Source organism: Fusarium redolens (genome assembly GCF_020744475.1).
Source record: "Fusarium redolens strain MPI-CAGE-AT-0023 chromosome Unknown BKA55scaffold_37, whole genome shotgun sequence".
Classification (NCBI taxonomy): domain Eukaryota; kingdom Fungi; phylum Ascomycota; class Sordariomycetes; order Hypocreales; family Nectriaceae; genus Fusarium; species Fusarium redolens.
In genome coordinates this window covers 155,059-171,681 of record NW_025763700.1, presented here as the reverse complement: position 1 = coordinate 171,681, position 16,623 = coordinate 155,059, and the positions used below count along the sequence as shown (strand labels likewise).

Below are 16,623 nucleotides of genomic sequence, written 5' to 3'. Positions count from 1 at the left end.
CGATTAGCTTGCGCAAGTATCTGCGCAAGGCTTGCAAAGCGTTCGTTCGGATCTTGGACGATCTTACGACGTTTAGTCGGTTTTGCCTGGGCGAGTTGCACCCGCAAGCGTTCGATCTCACGGTCCCTTAGTATAACCTCCATCGCAACCTTATCCAACGCCACAGCGGCTTTTCGAATAGACAGTCGTGAAGTAGGAGAGCCGCTCTTCTCGGCAAATAGCTTTACGACGTCGCCGCCGCGTTTTGGTGTTGAAATATCCGAGGTGACACGTAGTGGTATAGCTGGCCGTTTAGCCACCATGACCCATCGAGTATTTAGAGGTTTGGCTACGCTTTTAGGGTATAAGCCTGTCGCCTTCCACCCAGATTGAACGTTTTCCTTTCGAAGACCAATTTCACGAGCTTTCGCATAAAATTCGAGAAAGTTTGCCTTTCCAACCTTTGTCGCATCTGTCAAAGCCGTATGCTCCGCAATTAACCTACGATAGGCCATTTTTAAACTGGAAAAGCAGCCGAGATCCAAGGGCTGGAGGACATGGGAAGTATGAGCAGGGAAAAAGAGTAAGTGAACGTTGTTTAGGTAACACATAGTCATAAATTCGTCCGAGGTATGACTGCCGTGACCGTCGACGATGAGTAGGCGACCATCGGCTGGATCTTCAGGTTGCGTTTGGGGTAAAAACTCCTTCCCTAGCCACTCGACAGCAATATCATTGCTTGTCCACCCGTTTTCCGAAAAGGTAACATGCCAGCCAGGATGCTTAGCTAGGAAATCCTTCTTAAACCATTGTTCTTGGATACTTTTGGCCTTGAAGATGACCAGGGGGTTCAAAGCGACCCCGAGCGCCGGGATGCACTCCACAATAGACGTCCAAGTCCGGGCATTTATCGTTTTGACTGGTACCGTGTTAGGGTTCTCCTGCGAGGAGCCGATAACAAGCCCGTTAATGCCTTGGCCCTCCATAATGCCGCCCTCGTCGGCGTTGTACCTCCGCCGGGGAGGGATCCAGCTCACAGTCTCGTATAGGTTGAACAGGTCCCTGATATTATCCGGAGTGGCCGCATTTATACGTTTCCAGTCAGTTCGACGGCCTAATTTTGTCTTGACGGCCAAATGGCGCTCCACGAAGTGACTGGACCACTTCCTCCCTAGGGGCTTGTGGTCACCTTGTTGTTTAAGCACGCTGCTAGCGATTGCTTGCACTTGTGCGTGTGTTGGCGCGTAACCGAGGGCCTCCTGCCGTAAAATCCATTGCTTAAGATGTTCTTCTTGATTGGCCGTGAGCCGCTGTTGGTCGTCGTGCGCCGTACGTTGAGGTTGGGCACCATTAAGGCGGGCACGAAGTGTCCCTCTTGGTACACCATGGCGTGTGGCAGCGGTCCTAACGGCAACCCCATTCCTGACGTCTACGATGGCGCTTTGTAGGTCCTGCTCAGTATATTCACGCATTTCGAACCCGGAGAAGAAAATACAAAAGAAAGTAAGTCAATTGGAGAAAAATTCGATTTTTGACAATTTATCGTAGGTGGTAGCGCTGATCTGACGCGTGGGACGGAGCGTGTTTGTGGGGCGGACCAAAGCCAGGGGTGGGTATGCGATATATGCATGCTGTGCTATGGAAATGTTGTTAGTTAGATGACCAAATTCCTCACCGCTCTTTGCCTTGTTTTTTAGTCTTTGTCTTGGACAACGACAAAAAAATGCCTATGTCGCGACTTCGATGGGAATATACAGAGGACGACATGGCTGAGGCTATATTGGACATTACTGATAATGGCTTTTCACCCTCTGAAGCGGCTCAGAGACGGGGAGTGCCCCGAAGGACTTTAATCGATAGACTTAACGGCCAGACAGCCGTGAAAGAGCAGATCCAGCCTCGCCGACGTTTGTCTAAGAATCAAGAGGACAGATTGGCTTTCTGGATACTCCGTCAGGAATCCTTAGGCTATGCTCCGTCCCACAATCAGGTCCGCGCTTGTGTCATAGGCTTGTTGAGACAGCAGGGCGAACATTCCGAGTTAGGACGCAATTGGGTGACTAGATTTATCAAGCGCCGCACAGACCTCAAGACCAAGATTGGTAGACGTCAAGAAGCCAATAGGTTCGGCTCTTTCACGCCTAAGGCAGTTCACTGGTACTTTGATATCAGGGATGGACAGTATGGCTGGATCAAGCCTGAAAACACCGTCAACGTTGACGAAGGGGGTATTATGACTGGTTTCGGCAAGTATCTATCTGTATACCTTGTCAGTGCTTGAAATTGACGACTAATCCTTTTTATTTAGGCTTAGATAGCCTGGTTGTTGGAAGCGCTGACCCAAAGCGGAAGGCATTTCTCAAGGGACCACAAACTCGAAATTGGACTTCATTTATCGAAGCTGTTACCGCCGATGGCCGCGCCTTAATCCCCGGTATAATCTTTAAGGGGAAAGAACTCCAGAAACAGTGGTTTCTTGAGGAATTCAAGAAGATAGCAGATTGGTATTACATAACTTCGCCCAACGGGTGGACTGATGACCACATAGGCATTGAATGGCTTGAATGAGTCTATCTGCCCCAGACAACACCTACTGACGAGTCAGACGCTAGACTGATCATTTTAGATGGTCATGGGAGCCATGCAACAGTATGTTCTCCATTTTTCCCACCTCAAGATTAGTGCTGAGTGGTGGAAGGGTGAATGGATGGCCACGTGCTTTCTGAACAACGTTTATTGCTGTTATCTGCCAGCACACTGCTCTCATGGACTCCAACCACTGGACAATGGAGTCTTCAACGCGTCGAAGGCCGCATATCGACCAGAGTTGGAAAAGTTCGCCTCGTTGACTGATTCCGCTCCTATGGACAAGGTCAATTTCATCAGGGCCTACGCCAAGGCTCGCCGAGTTGGAATGACTAAGAAGAACATACTGTCAGGCTGGAGGGTCACTGGCAACTGGCCGATTTCGCGTTCCAAAGCGCTGCGACACCCTGAAATCCAACAGGACAGGCCAAACAGCGGCCCAAGAGTGACTCCTGAACCTAGGCCGTATCTTGGCTCGGACGATACTCCACAGACGAGCCGTCAAATTCGTGACCTTGGGTTGAACAAAACACCAAAGACACGGAGACGGTACAGCGTGATAGCTAAGGGCTTTGAGGCACAACAGCAGACGGTAGCGGCGCATACGCTGAGGATTGCTAGCCTAGAGGAAGAATTGGCTCGCCTGAAGAGAGGGAAGAAGAGGAAGGCGGTGTCGAATCCGAATAAACGTTTTATGACTCTAGGGGAGACTCTAGCTGGTAAGGAGCCCATACCAGAAGGGGCGACTCGTTATACGCCCGTCAGGGTGGAATATGTCTCTTCAAGCGAGCAAGAGTCAGAATCGGAGGCTGGTTCTGTCATCGAAGTCAGAGAGGAAAACATACCCCACCAACCACCCAGGCGGTCGCGGCGGATGGTGAAAAAAACCAGAATACAATAGATAAACCCTATTTATGATTTATGAAACGAAAGATTTTACGGATTTCTATCAATTCGGTCAAGTTCTGTGTAAGTGAAGTTGTTGATTTTTGGTGGTGGCTTTTTTATTTTGCTTGCCGAAAGAAGGGTTATGCCGAAAAAGGGGATGTGGATGGTAGTAGCAAGGTACTCTGTTACTCTTGGCCTGAGAGACGAGCAGAACGCATACACGGCCGAGCTGGAAGCGATAGCAGTAGTCCTCAGGTGCATGCCTGACGGTCTCTGACATCGAGATGTGATCATTGCAACAAGAAATAGATCAGCACTGCAAGCGATCGCGACACCTCGACAGCAGTCAGGGCAAGACACCATTCGGGAGATCTACAGACATGTGAGACGACTGGAAAAGGGTGGCAACACCATTAAAATGCGCTAGGTATCGTCCACAAACGAGTCTTTCACGCTGAGAGTAAAAGCAAAGGCGGAAGCGCGAAAAGCCACAGATAGCGGATGCAGAGCAATGAAACCGCCGTACCAGGCCCGATCGACCCGACTGAGAGTACTACTAGCACAACGTCGACAGCACATGGTGCTACCTGAGAGCGTAGGCAGCTATTCGAAGCGGCTCGACAAGGCGCCGCCCGGCAAGCACACGCGCATATCGCATGTGCGGATGGACAGCCAAGACCAAATGAGCACTTGATTTTCTATCTAAAGGAGCGACGAGAGTCGGTCTCTTATATTCATGTTCAGTCTGCCGATCGTCTAGGCAGCAGGATGCTGCCTGCGATTTAGAGTTCATGGCAACTGTGAAGTTATTCACGATGGTCGTAATCCTTGCCCTTGACAGCGCACACTATATGACGCCCTGAAGAGACGCGAATCTGACATACTGGTGCAACTACGAACGGGAATGGCACGGGTCAACAGGTATCTGCGCAGGATACCATGCAGTACCCACCTGCCGTACGTACCCACCTACCGTACACCAAAAAAAGATTTTCCCCATACAAAATGCCCAATTTCACTTATAGAGTACGTTGTCAAAATGAAAGATATTTTGATGAGAAAATGTCTGTTATATTAAGAATTGCATGGAATTTAATATTTCTACTTTGCTTCCACAATGACGCTTGCGGTGTGGTCGCACGGAACTAATATAAAATGTCTCAAAATGCCTCCCTTATCAACCAGCCTCCTCGAAGCTTCATCCAAACTTTTCTCTTCCCCATCTTTCCTTGGTCACCTCAAACATGCCTCAATCATCCTATACGGAGGACGATGTTATCCAGGCCATACTAGATGTCACAGAAAATGGCCTCTCCCAGAACCAGGCCGCCCAGAAGAACGGCGTGCCTCCGACCACTCTCTCTGACCGATTAAGAGGCCTACCGTCAAAATCCGAGGTCACCCAGCCTGCTCAGCTGCTATCCAAGTCGGAGGAGTCCAGATTGGTTACCTGGATACTTCGACAAGAGGCCTTGGGCTATGCTCCTTCTCACAGTCAAGTTCGCGCCACCGTTGCTGCCCTCTTGAGACAGCAAGGACGGGAAAGGCCTATCGGTGTACACTGGCTAGCTAGGTTCATTAAACGCCATGACGATATCAAGACGAAGGTGGGGAAACGCCAGGAAGCTGCAAGGTTCAATTCCTTTACCCCAATGGCCGTCAATTGGTACTTTGATATCCGGGAGAGCGAATATGGCTGGATCAAACCGGAGAACACGGTTAATGTTGACGAGGGCGGTATCATGGCTGGATTTGGTGAGTATTGATCATTTTTGCTACCAAATTCACTAATCCACTGAAAAATATAGGCTTGGATTCCTTGGTTATTGGCAGTAGCGATCCTAGGAGGAAGGCCTTCCTCAAGGGCTCTCAGTCCCACACTTGGACTACCTTTATCGAAGCCGTCACCGCAGATGGTCGTCTTCTGAAGCCGGGGATTATCTTCAAAGGTAAAGAGCTTCAGCAGCAGTGGTTTATAGACGAGCTCCGGGGGATCTCCGACTGGTATTATATCACGTCCGACAATGGCTGGACGGACAACCATATCGCAGTCGAGTGGCTCAAGGAGGTCTATCTGCCTCAAACGCAACCGGCGGATGAGTCTGAGGCAAGGCTCATCATATTAGATGGCCATGGAAGCCATGTATCTGTGAGTATCTACCTGTTCTAGATCGGAAATGCCGCTGACGGCGCTGACTGAAAATCCAGGATGAGTGGATGGCTACGTGCTTTTTGAACAACGTATATTGCTGTTACCTGCCTGCACACTGCTCTCATGGGCTGCAGCCGCTGGATAATGGCGTCTTCAATGTATCCAAGGCTGCCTACCGAAAAGAACTGCAGAAACTCGCCAGCCTGACCGATTCTGCGCCGGTAGACAAGGTCAACTTCATCAAGGCCTATGCCAAGGCCAGGGAAGTGGGTATGACGAAGAAAAATATACTCTCAGGCTAGAGAGTGACTGGAAACTGGCCGATTTCACGGCGGAAAGCGCTCATACATCCTGATATTCAGCCGGACAAGAAGGAAGCGACGCCCGGGTCGGACGGCCACCGAGACGGGCAAGTCGACTCTGATAATACGCCAAAGACCAGCCGCCACATCCGAGATATGGGGAAGAACAAGAGCCCGTCAACAAGAAGGCGCTATTCTGTGATATCGAAAGGCTTTGAAGCTCAAGAGTCAAAGATCGCCTCTCTGAGCACCAGAATAGCCAGTCTGGAGGAGGAAGTTGGCCGGTTGAGCAGAGGCAAGAAGAGGAAGGCGATACCGAATCCCAACAAAAGATTCATGACATTGGCAGAAGCTCTGGTAACTGGTGAGACTATTTCCGAGGCAAACGAAGCAATTGAAGAGGCGGATGCTGTTGAGGATGTGATCGAGGTGGGAGGGATAGAAGAAGTTGAGAGTTCAAATTCGGAGGAGGAAGAATTAGGTGTAGTACGCACACGCGCAGGGCGTGAAGTCAAAATACCGCGAAAATATTAAAATCCATTTCATTCTAAAACGAAATTCTAAAATCATTTCACGGGTTTTATTTTTGTTGAATTTTTAACATATGGTTGAAAAATAGCATTTTGTATGGGGGAATTTCCTTTTTGCTGTACGGTAGGTGGGTACGTACGGCAGGTGGGTACTGCATGGTAGGCGCAGCAGAGACAGATATGTGCGACTGCGGCCAGGAAGAAGATTCGGTCGACCATTTCCTTTTCCGATGTCCACGGTTGGACGAACAAGGAGAACATATGCGAAATGTCGACCGGGAAATGATGGGTAATCTATCATTCTTCCTGGGAGGCAAGACGGCAGAAGACGGGCATACGTGGAGGCCGAACCTGGCAGCAGTGCGAGCAGCGATCAAGTTTGCGATAAGCACAGGTCGTTTGGATGCTACACAGACATGAAAACATACAAGATACACTAACAAACCAAACGACATAATACACCAAGAACTAATATAGTACAGCCTCTAGTAGACAGACCAGGCTTCAGCCGCTGAAGATGGGACGCTGAACACTTGGAGAAGTTGGCCTTCAAGCAGGCCTGTCGCAGGGACAAGCGAGGCTGGGGAAAGTGGCAAGGTGTAAGGACTGGTGAGGTTGCGGTTGTAAGGGGTAAAATGAGGGGAAAGCAATGTAACGAGATACAACGTTGTGGGCCCTATGAGGCGTTTCCTTCCGGGCGGAATAAATTCATTCATTCATTCATCGGGGGAAATATGGGGCGAAGATGCTAGACGGTGATTGATCAAAAACAGGAAATGCAATGCGTTTCTGCTGATAATTCTTGATTAGGTGATGAAGACTTTAAGGGTTATGTCCGCATGGGCTATGTCAGTGAAACGGAGGTGTTAGTTGCTGGATTGAAGGAGCTTGGTGCTTACATCGACAAATTCCTAGTATAGAACTGTTGATATGAGTTTCCTAATTGAAAGTATTTGGCTTTACAGAAAAAGCGTTTTGCTACTTGGGCATCTTTCGACATAGAATCAGCAGAGAAACACGAGAAGATTTGGCAGAGCTCCATGAGAAATAAGCCTTATGTCAGTGTGCGTGACAATTGACAATAGAAACAGTTGGGATCTGATACCAGTACAACCCCAAATGACGGCATGCAAGCAATTGCAAGACCAAAACTCAGCCTATGGAGAGTAATTCGATTTGGCCGTTTTCTTTCTTTTTCTTTTTGTTCTTTCCCTCTGTAAAGTCTACCACGTCATCATAAACATCATATTGTTGGCACCAATATATCGAGCTACATCATGTTCGAGGTTTTCATTTATAATTGCGTTCTAGAATACATTCACTTAGTCTACTCTAAGCTTTAGATTATGAGTCAGGGATCAGGATTCTATGCCGTGAGTTAGGTACATTGACCAAGGTTCAGATTGAGAGAAGTTCCCCCAGTTCAAGCCTCAGCTATAATTTGGAGAGGAGTGACGATCGTAACATGTTGCTTTCCAAATGTGAGACGCAGGCGAACATCATACGTCCTGGATACAAAGCAGGAATAGAATGTCGGTAGGAGAGTCTTAGTAGTTGCCGAGAAAGAGAGTGGCAATCTCAGAGTTGAGCTGTAGAAAGTCGGAGAGGCGTTCTCACCGTTCTCATCCTCAAGCGAGCGGCTTAGATGCTCCAACCACGCTATCTTCGAATATTCCACATCTACTGAAATTGTTGCACAAATTGGCTCTTTAAGACTGGGCCGTTCATGCAGGTCGGGAAATATCTGATATGGATAGACCTGGTGCCAAGTGTAGGATCGAGCGGAAAGAGATACGGCGTTGGGTTGCGGGGGCGAGATTCCACTTTTTGCAGGATTGAAGGTCAAACTAATGTCGATGAATGATGGAGCAATCACCGCTCCATAAGGATGAAGGCGATGTGCTTCGGGTTGCGTTGCTATTGCACTGATGGTGCCAAATGGTTGTGTGAAGGAGTTGTGCCGAAGACATTTTGCTGCTTGAAGCTTATATCGTTGGCTCGTCAACGACACATGTAGTGGTGGGCTCTCCACGGACTTTGGAACAAATCTGATTGCTTTTTTGGCCGTCAAGTCTCGAGAGACACGGGAATCTAGAGGAGAACTTGACTTGACGCATGCGTTTATTGCATACTCGATCCCAACCGCCCCAGGGCTCATATCTTCTTGATCCCATCCTCCCATTGTTGGAGGAAGGCACAAGTGCTGTTCTCCCACACTAGTTGTTGTGACTTTGTGGGTACAAATGGTCGAGTCTAGCTGATCAGGCAAGATGAAATGGAAAGGTATGGTGTAAACTTGGTCTTTTTTAAGTGTGTCCGAGACTAACTCTGGAATCTCGGGGGTGATCACATCAATCTTCAGGAAGCGATGTGCAGTGGTAGATGTAATGTGTTAACCAGTCGCGATGATTTTAGTAACTCCACCAAGGGAGACACTGATTGAGGAAGCATCAAAATTGCTGGACGGCGAAATGATCAAGCGACCTTGAACAACAGAGCTGGACGAGTAGATCTTGGACTGATAGTGGTGGTTGAGTTCTATCTCGAGATTGCAGGCTCGTCGCCAGTTTCGGAGCTTTGATAACGCCTTGGAGATGCCCATCTCTCCCATTTTGTGGCTCTTTTCCAAGGTTGACATTTGACCGTTTAATGTTATTAGCTCGGACTAAGGGTGGACTGCACGGGGCTAATTATAACGATTTGCAAGAGTATGTATAGGAAGTCTTTTTACGTATGGCCATATTCGTTCGGAGTTACCTTCCTTAGAACTTCAGTGTTGGTGAACGGAGTTACCATAGTGGGTTGTACTGATAATGTCACCGCGAATCTCTTGTTCAATTATCATCCGAGCCACTTGCGCCCTAATGTCAAGCCAAGGGCGCGCATCTAGTTCATACAGATACACGGCGTACTCATCCCATGGCAATCCTACGTCCGTCGGATTCACCTATTACAGAGGAACGTTACTCTAAGAGGCCATGTTAGACGCTTGACCAGATCTCAGGGGAAGGTCGATCCGCAAGCCGCTTACCGAAACATTTCCTCTTTTGACTTACGGCGTTAGCTAGCGTCTCCACACCTCGAGAAAAGTTGAGACATCACTTTTGCAATTCCAAAGCCCCACCCGATTACGTCGAACAGCACGGGGCTGAAAGAGTGGTTCCATATGTGGGTAGGTTTTGTGGAGAGGTGCGCATCGACCTGCCTTTTATTTTGAGCGATGATAACGTCGCTCGTGGCAGTGCTGGATAGCCACGCGTGTTGTTTCATACTGTTTCATATGAAACTGAAACAGTCCCTGGACCCGGTTTCGTATGAAACAGTAACTCCCCCAGTTTCATATGTTTCATATACGCCCGATGAGTCCCAAATATCTTAGTACTTAACCAAGAAATTTTCGCAAACCAAATGCCTTTAATGCAGTTAGAAACTTGCTAATAGTAAATATGTGTCGCATATCACCATTAGGTTCGTGCGACTAGATGTGAAACGCGGCCCGTACTTTGGAGTCGTGTCTCCGGTTTTACGTTCGGCTTGTCGCATCAAGGACTCCAATCCTAACGACATGAGCTTAAATAGCTGTGCCCGAACACATGGTTGTTCAATTTCATTTGTTCTTTAGATAATTCTCATCAATTGACTGGTGCCATCACTGATCCCTATGGAAGTAATTGTCCGACAATATGTCATCAGCTTCGCCCGCTCCCTTGTTATCGGAGCCTTCTGATGAGCTCTTGGGGCCTGCTTCGCCTGGTTCTCCCGTTCCCGCGAAGCGCACATTGGATCGCTCTCCCTCTGATCGGGCTAGCAAGCGCGCCAAAGGCCGTACAAACAAAAGCACTTGGAACGAGGCGCGTGGCCCTTATGAAGAGAGAGGGGAGAAAGCCCGCGATGCCTCATACCACGAAATTTGGTACTGCAAGCATTGCGACTCCACGAAAAAGCCTAATTCGGTAACGACGAACCTGAGTCGAGCCCGCAAGCACCTGCGGGACTTTCATGGCATCCGGGTGATAGAGCATGTGGAAAGGTCGGATCTGAAGAAGCAGCAACATGGCACCATTACGGACTTGTTCGGAAGGCAGGAGGAACGTCAAGCCAATCGAGACCTTAATGAGGAAGAATATTTGGCAAACGCTATTAATATTCCTGCATTCGAGGAAGCACTCGCCAGACTTCTTGCGGTTCGCAATATCGCCCATACATTCATCGAGTACCCCGAGTTTCATGCTGTTATACTCTCCTGCAATTATATGGCCCGGGACGTCCTCCTACGCAGCCGCAGAGCGGTGCCGAAGCTTCTCAAAAAGACTTTCGCTCAACACAAACAAGGGCTCGTTAAGAAGCTTCATAATTCTCTCTCATCTATGGTCCACTTCACCATTGACATGTGGACCTCATCAGAACAGAAGGCGGCATACCAAGCAATCGTGGTCCATTTTGTAGATGCGGAGACGAGAGGAGTCGCTCAAGCGTTATTGTCACTGCGCGAGTTCAAAGGAAGCCACAACGGGAAATTGCAAGCCAAGGCTTTCCTGGAGGTTGTCGAAGAGTACGATCTCAGAGGAAAGGTTGGCTACTTTACGATGGTAAACCACGACGCTAACGACACTATGCTTGGCGATATCGCAAAAGAGATTGATGGTTTAGATCCGGTTGCCAGGCGACTACGCTGCAGTGGCCACATCATGAACCTCATCGTTCAAGCCTTCCTCTTTCGGAGTAAAGCAACGAAGATTCAGGAGGATGAGAGAGAGGGGATTGATGAGGCGTACGAGCGGCTGTGCAGGCTATCCGAAAAAGAAGAAGGGGGCATTATTACGAAGGCACAAGCTACCGAGGAATGGCGGGAGTTTAGTGTTCTGGGGAAACTCCACAACTTGTGCATATATTCAAGGAGCTCTACCAGCATTTACAACGACTTCAAGGCCGAGATTGGCAGGGCCTTGCCGAGGGACAATGACACACGTTGGAATTCATGGTTTCGCCTCATTGATGTGGCAATTGAGAAGCGGGCAAAGTTCATGGATTGGATTCAAGAAAATCATGCCAAAATCGAGAAAGATGCACTGGACCACAACGACTGGAACTGGAACGAACTCGGGGATATTCATGCGTTCTTACAAGTATTCCACCAGATCTCGGTGCGCCAAGGCCGGGAGAATACACTCGATGAAGTTCTCTCCCATATGGGTATCCTCCATCATCACTTCACGCGGACTAAAAACCGGGCTTTCAGCGGCCCACGCTTCTACGCGCGCTTTCACGTGGCTTGGCTAAAGTTCGAGAAGTATTACCAGCTTACCGAACAAGCCCCGGTGTACGTGGCCGGTATTCTCCTCCACCCAGCACTCCGAAAGAGCTATCTGAGTGAGCAGTGGAAGAGAAACCCAGCCTGGGTCAGCAATGCCGTGAAGGCTGTAAGGAAGATCTGGTCCACAGAGTACAAGATCTACCAGCTCCCAGATAAACAACAGGAGAAAGGGCAAGAACTCGATGAGTTTGATCGCTGGAGGCAGAAGGTGTACAGCACAGCGAGTGAGGTGAAGGATGAATTCGACCGCTTTATTTATGTAAGTAATTTGAAGCCTTCTAATGGCCTGGTTTTGACGATGCTTCTCAGGGCTCACAGGTTGGGATTGGACAGCAAACGGCCTTACAGTGGTGGCTTGAACCGACCCAGCGAGAGAATTTCCCCCTCCTCTGCCGTATGGCTATTGACATATTCTGCATCCCCCCCATGTCTACGGAAGCAGAGCGAATCTTCTCAGGCGCAAGACGGCAGGTTACATGGGATAGAAGTAGCATGTCTGCCAAAATGGTAGAGGCATGTGAGTGCATTAAAAGTTGGATAAGTGTTCCAAAGGGAAAGAGCAGGCCGCTTCTTGCAGGGGTGTTTAGGGAAGCGGAGGATATCGACGCGGCTGTAAGGATACTCCAAGAAGATATAGAGATGAGTAAGGGGGCAGAAAGTGATGACGAGCCTAGAGAATTAGTAGTGTAGGTAGGCAGACAATGCCAAACATCTTTGGGGTACTTGGAGATAAGGTGTATATTGATGCCGAGCTTGTCAAAAATTTGGACTGCAACTGGATATTGTTTCGTATGAGACTGAAACCGGTTCATATGAAACTGAAACTACACTGACGCCCGGTTTCATGAAACTGAAACTGGGAGGAGTTTCAGTTTCATAGCGTGGCTATCCAGCACTGACTCAGCCTATACTATAACTTAGTATAGACTACAGCACTATGAGCGGCCAAGAGTAACTTACACCTGATTCCGCCTCCAAAACCTTTGATAGCTCATCTAAACAGGTGTCGTTTGATGTAGCATTATCGCCTATATAGTAGCCGAGGCTTTGAGCAGTAATGTTGAACTTTCGTAGCGTACCGGCGATCAACTCAGCCTGCGTAACACCAGAATGGCTGTATTTGCACTCTGGCAGTCCTAGTAGTGCTTTCTGGAGCTTGAAGTCCTCATCGACCCACTGAACGCATACAGCGAGTACGCCATGGCGATGTGGCGATGTCCAGAGATCAGAAGATATGTGCATCTTCGACTGCGGTGTTTGAAGCCTCTCGGCAAGTTGTGAGCTGTATAACGAGTAGTTCGAGTTAATATAGCCCATAGCCTGCTTTCAATCGTTGATGAGAAGGTCCCCGATGGCTGGATTACATGCCAGAGCCAGATCTCGCAGCTCAGAGTACTCAACTGCCGAAAATGGCAGCCTGCGCCTTGTTAGAAGCCCTACAACTGCCTCAATATAGGCTTGCTTATTAAAACAGTTGCGGAGAGCAGCCTGCGAAGGACGAGAGACGATATACGAATCGATAGCGCCAGATAAAACACCCGAGGCAAATGTACTAGGAGTATCATTAGCAGCCTCGCTGTCACAGCGCAAGACCAGACCCGGTTACCCTAGACCGATACGCCGAGTGGATCTCGGTCACGTGGCGATACGTTATCGCAGAAGCTCTTGACCAACTGCCAGATAGCTCCTGAACGTAGCTCCTTGAGCTACGTCTTGTCAATAGAGCCTGACCTGTCTGCAGTGCCTACCCGTAGCAATAGATTCTGTTCCGCCTGAAGCGTTCCCCGTTCACCTGTATACCGAGCCCAACCCGTGACACTCGCTTGCTCTTATAAGGGCTCGGTGAGCCGTTTCTGCATGGTGTATAGCGTTGCCAGGCACTCGATTTGACCATGGAGGATTCTGACAGTGAAGACAAACGTAAGCACGGTGTCCCTTGGTCTTTCTGCGCTTCGGGCCAATCTCAGCTTGGAGATGTTTTTTCGGGATAATCTATGTAGAAAAAGGCATTGAAATTCCATGAAAGTTTCGATGCAAACGAGCCTATAGAAGCGTTGTTAGTCCCTGAGGCTGATATCTCAGAAGCCTGGGAAGCCATAGATGCTAATAAGCAGTACGTTACTGCATGGTATGCGACAACTGGAGATTTTTCTTTAAGATGTAATCAAGAGATTTTCGGGTAGAGAGATTGGTGCTGGCATGAAGTGTATTTGTAGTTTGTCACATCCAGCAGACCACCAAAGGTGATACATTTGGTTAAACTGGAAGGAAAGTCTTCCAGCTGTTCAAACAGGCTGCTCAGACCGGCAGTCCGGAAGTCCGGACTTCCCGTCAGAGGTTGGTATCACCTATGTCTCCCAAAAAGCGAGTTCTTCAACACAAGGGCCCTGGAGGCCCAATTCGTCTTAGGGGTAAAGAAATCGACCTATTTCCACTCATCAGATGGAAAAATCAAGAGATTCTATCCCTATGATCCAGATCCATCAGAAACTGTGACAGAGTGGTGGTAGCTCTCTAAATACCTAATGGCTGCGTCGAGACCTGTAGCTTAAGCTAATGAGACTGGATGTGACTAGTACCAATCATCTAGAGAGATTAGATCTAATTTGAGCCAATCAGGAACCCCTCCCTTATATGAATATGCATGAATATGGATACGCAAGTACATATTATATTCATATATTATATGGATATGAATATGAATATATTCATGCATATTCATATAAGGCCTTATTTGAATATTCATATAGCCATGTCTGGATCAGCGGTACGCTGGTTGACTTTAAAAGGCTAGCTAGCGATGCACAAGGCATGTGTATTAGGATGTAGATCTCTAACAGCCGTAACTTCTAGCGCCTCATAACATAGGAGGGGGCTCTTGTACCTCGTATTACTCCCCTGTTCGTTGGTTCATATCCCTGCTACGATCGCAAGTGTAGTCTTACCACATTGAAAGGGATAGCCCCACTTTCTTCTGTAATGCCCTGTTATTATAAAGACCTTCAGGGCATTGATATCTCGTGCCGCTTTGGAGCGTGTGCTCATCACAGGATCAGTGCATGGAACACCGGTTTCTTCACTCGGAATAGCTCCTCGAACCTCTTCTTGCTACCAGCAAGCAGCTCAAAGGCTTTGCAATTTGTTGCAGCTGGCCCACCTAGATTGACGACTCCTCGTGGCCGTAGTACATCGTCAACATCATCGCCGAATTCTCCCGTTTTGATAGTTTATTCAGGGCTGTGATTTATTGTGATAAAATCGAAATTGCGACTAACGATACAAAGCAAGTACAGCCTAGTGACACTACTAGTTCTCATAAAGGTATTTAAGCACCTTGCCGTCGTCGACGGGGCCATCACGATAATCCAAGTCTTTCGTCACCTCGTAAAGCTTTCCAGCCAGCTTTCGCTGTGTATCCTTCGCCATGAGAGTGAAAATACTTTCATTATCCCGCAAGATATCTGACTCGCTGGGACAAGAACATGCATTGATACTATCCTTCGAAGCTGCCAATGCATCCGAAGGAAACAATGCAATCCTCTTGGCAAGGTCACCAACCTTCTGAGACAATTCTTCAGCCTCGAAAGCTTGGTTGATCCAGCCAATCCTTTCTGCGGTATCGGCATCGATGTCAACACCTGTAAGGATGTGCTGAAACGCTCGGCCACGTCCGAGTAACTGTACGAGCTGCTGGACACCACCGGCTCCTGGCAATAGTCCCACTCGGACTTCTGGTTGTCCGAGGCGCGTTTTTCCTCTAGCCGCAAAACGCATGTCGCAATGAAGAGCGAATTCGCTGCCAATGCCTCGAGCAGCACCAGCAATCTCGGCGATGAACACGATCGGGGATCGTAACATCTTGAACAGAATGTTTTGGAATAACTTCTTTGTCTGAACGTCAATGGGCGGTGCGTCTGGCTTTGATTAGTGCATTAGATCTAAGCAGATATTCAAAGATCTCCTTACCTGGACCGGATGGCCTCATGTCATAGTGAGCGATGAAGAAGTTTGGGTTTCCACTGGAAAATATGACTACCTTGACTTCCGTATTGTCGTTGAAGGTGTCGAGTGCCTCTGCGATATCCTCGTTGAGTTTCCAGTCCCACAGATTCGAACCACCATTGTGTATGGTGATTCGCACGACGCCGTTGACGTTTGGTGAAACACTGACTGTGTTGTATCGTGGCTACATTCGTAAGCAATGACCGACGAACAGGTTGCCGATAGATCTCACCATATTGATGATACTTGGGTTCTGGGGGTTGAATATTGCGGTCGGTGATATGTCCTACATAGAAGAATAGATTTGACCGGTATGGGACAAGAGTAGTCTTTAAATCTACTTCTCTTCACGTATCGTATTGAGCCAGGAGAGCACTTCCATGACTGCACTAAGCCTCGGCCTAGTGAGGTAATCAGCCGAGGTCTTTGAGAGCATGTAGGCCGAAAGATTATTGTATACGGTGTTTATGTTGATTTCTAATCCACTCGGCAGTTAATAAAGGGCCAGACGGGATTTGGAACGACTCGGACTTTAGATCTGAGTTTATTTTAAGTTTCGGCGGGTTTGCCAGATTTGTCGTCATCTGGAGTCCCAGTGTGGATGACAACGTTTTACCCCAGCGAACACACATTTTCTACTCTGGTACTATCACATCATTAACTTGCTGCAACACTTGTCATGTGTCACTCACTGTTGGAAGTTTGGGTAACTAACCTCCTAGAGTGCATGCATTCGGGAACCCATGAGTACAGTCTCGTCACTTTATTGACGTTTATCGTCAGGCTCTGGGAAGCCAATCGTCTTTGGGAATCAACGCCCCTAAAGCTTACAATGTAAGTATGGGGAAACGACAAAAGATGCACGACACA

At 48.3% G+C, this 16,623-nt stretch overlaps 3 protein-coding genes across 3 annotated transcripts; 1 reads left to right on the top strand and 2 right to left on the bottom strand.

Annotated features, from left to right (window-relative positions):
- Positions 1 to 7,860: 7,860 nt before the first annotated feature.
- Positions 7,861 to 8,619, bottom strand: BKA55DRAFT_547174 (uncharacterized protein; the record flags this gene model as incomplete). Its single annotated transcript, XM_046190997.1, has 1 exon — positions 7,861 to 8,619. The coding sequence occupies one exon, from the start codon at positions 8,617 to 8,619 to the stop codon at positions 7,861 to 7,863; it is 759 nt and encodes a 252-aa protein (XP_046041056.1).
- A 1,501-nt stretch (positions 8,620 to 10,120) lies between these two features.
- On the top strand, positions 10,121 to 10,588 carry BKA55DRAFT_483414 (uncharacterized protein; the record flags this gene model as incomplete). The annotated part of the gene is made up of 1 exon (XM_046186203.1): positions 10,121 to 10,588. A coding segment is annotated over one exon (468 nt), but the record flags the coding sequence as incomplete, so codon positions are not given.
- Positions 10,589 to 15,057: 4,469 nt separating this feature from the next.
- BKA55DRAFT_547172 (ClpP/crotonase-like domain-containing protein) lies at positions 15,058 to 15,988 on the bottom strand (the record flags this gene model as incomplete). Its single annotated transcript, XM_046190996.1, has 3 exons — positions 15,058 to 15,665; positions 15,718 to 15,937; positions 15,986 to 15,988. The coding sequence occupies 3 exons, from the start codon at positions 15,986 to 15,988 to the stop codon at positions 15,058 to 15,060; spliced, it is 831 nt and encodes a 276-aa protein (XP_046041054.1).
- Positions 15,989 to 16,623: the final 635 nt, after the last annotated feature.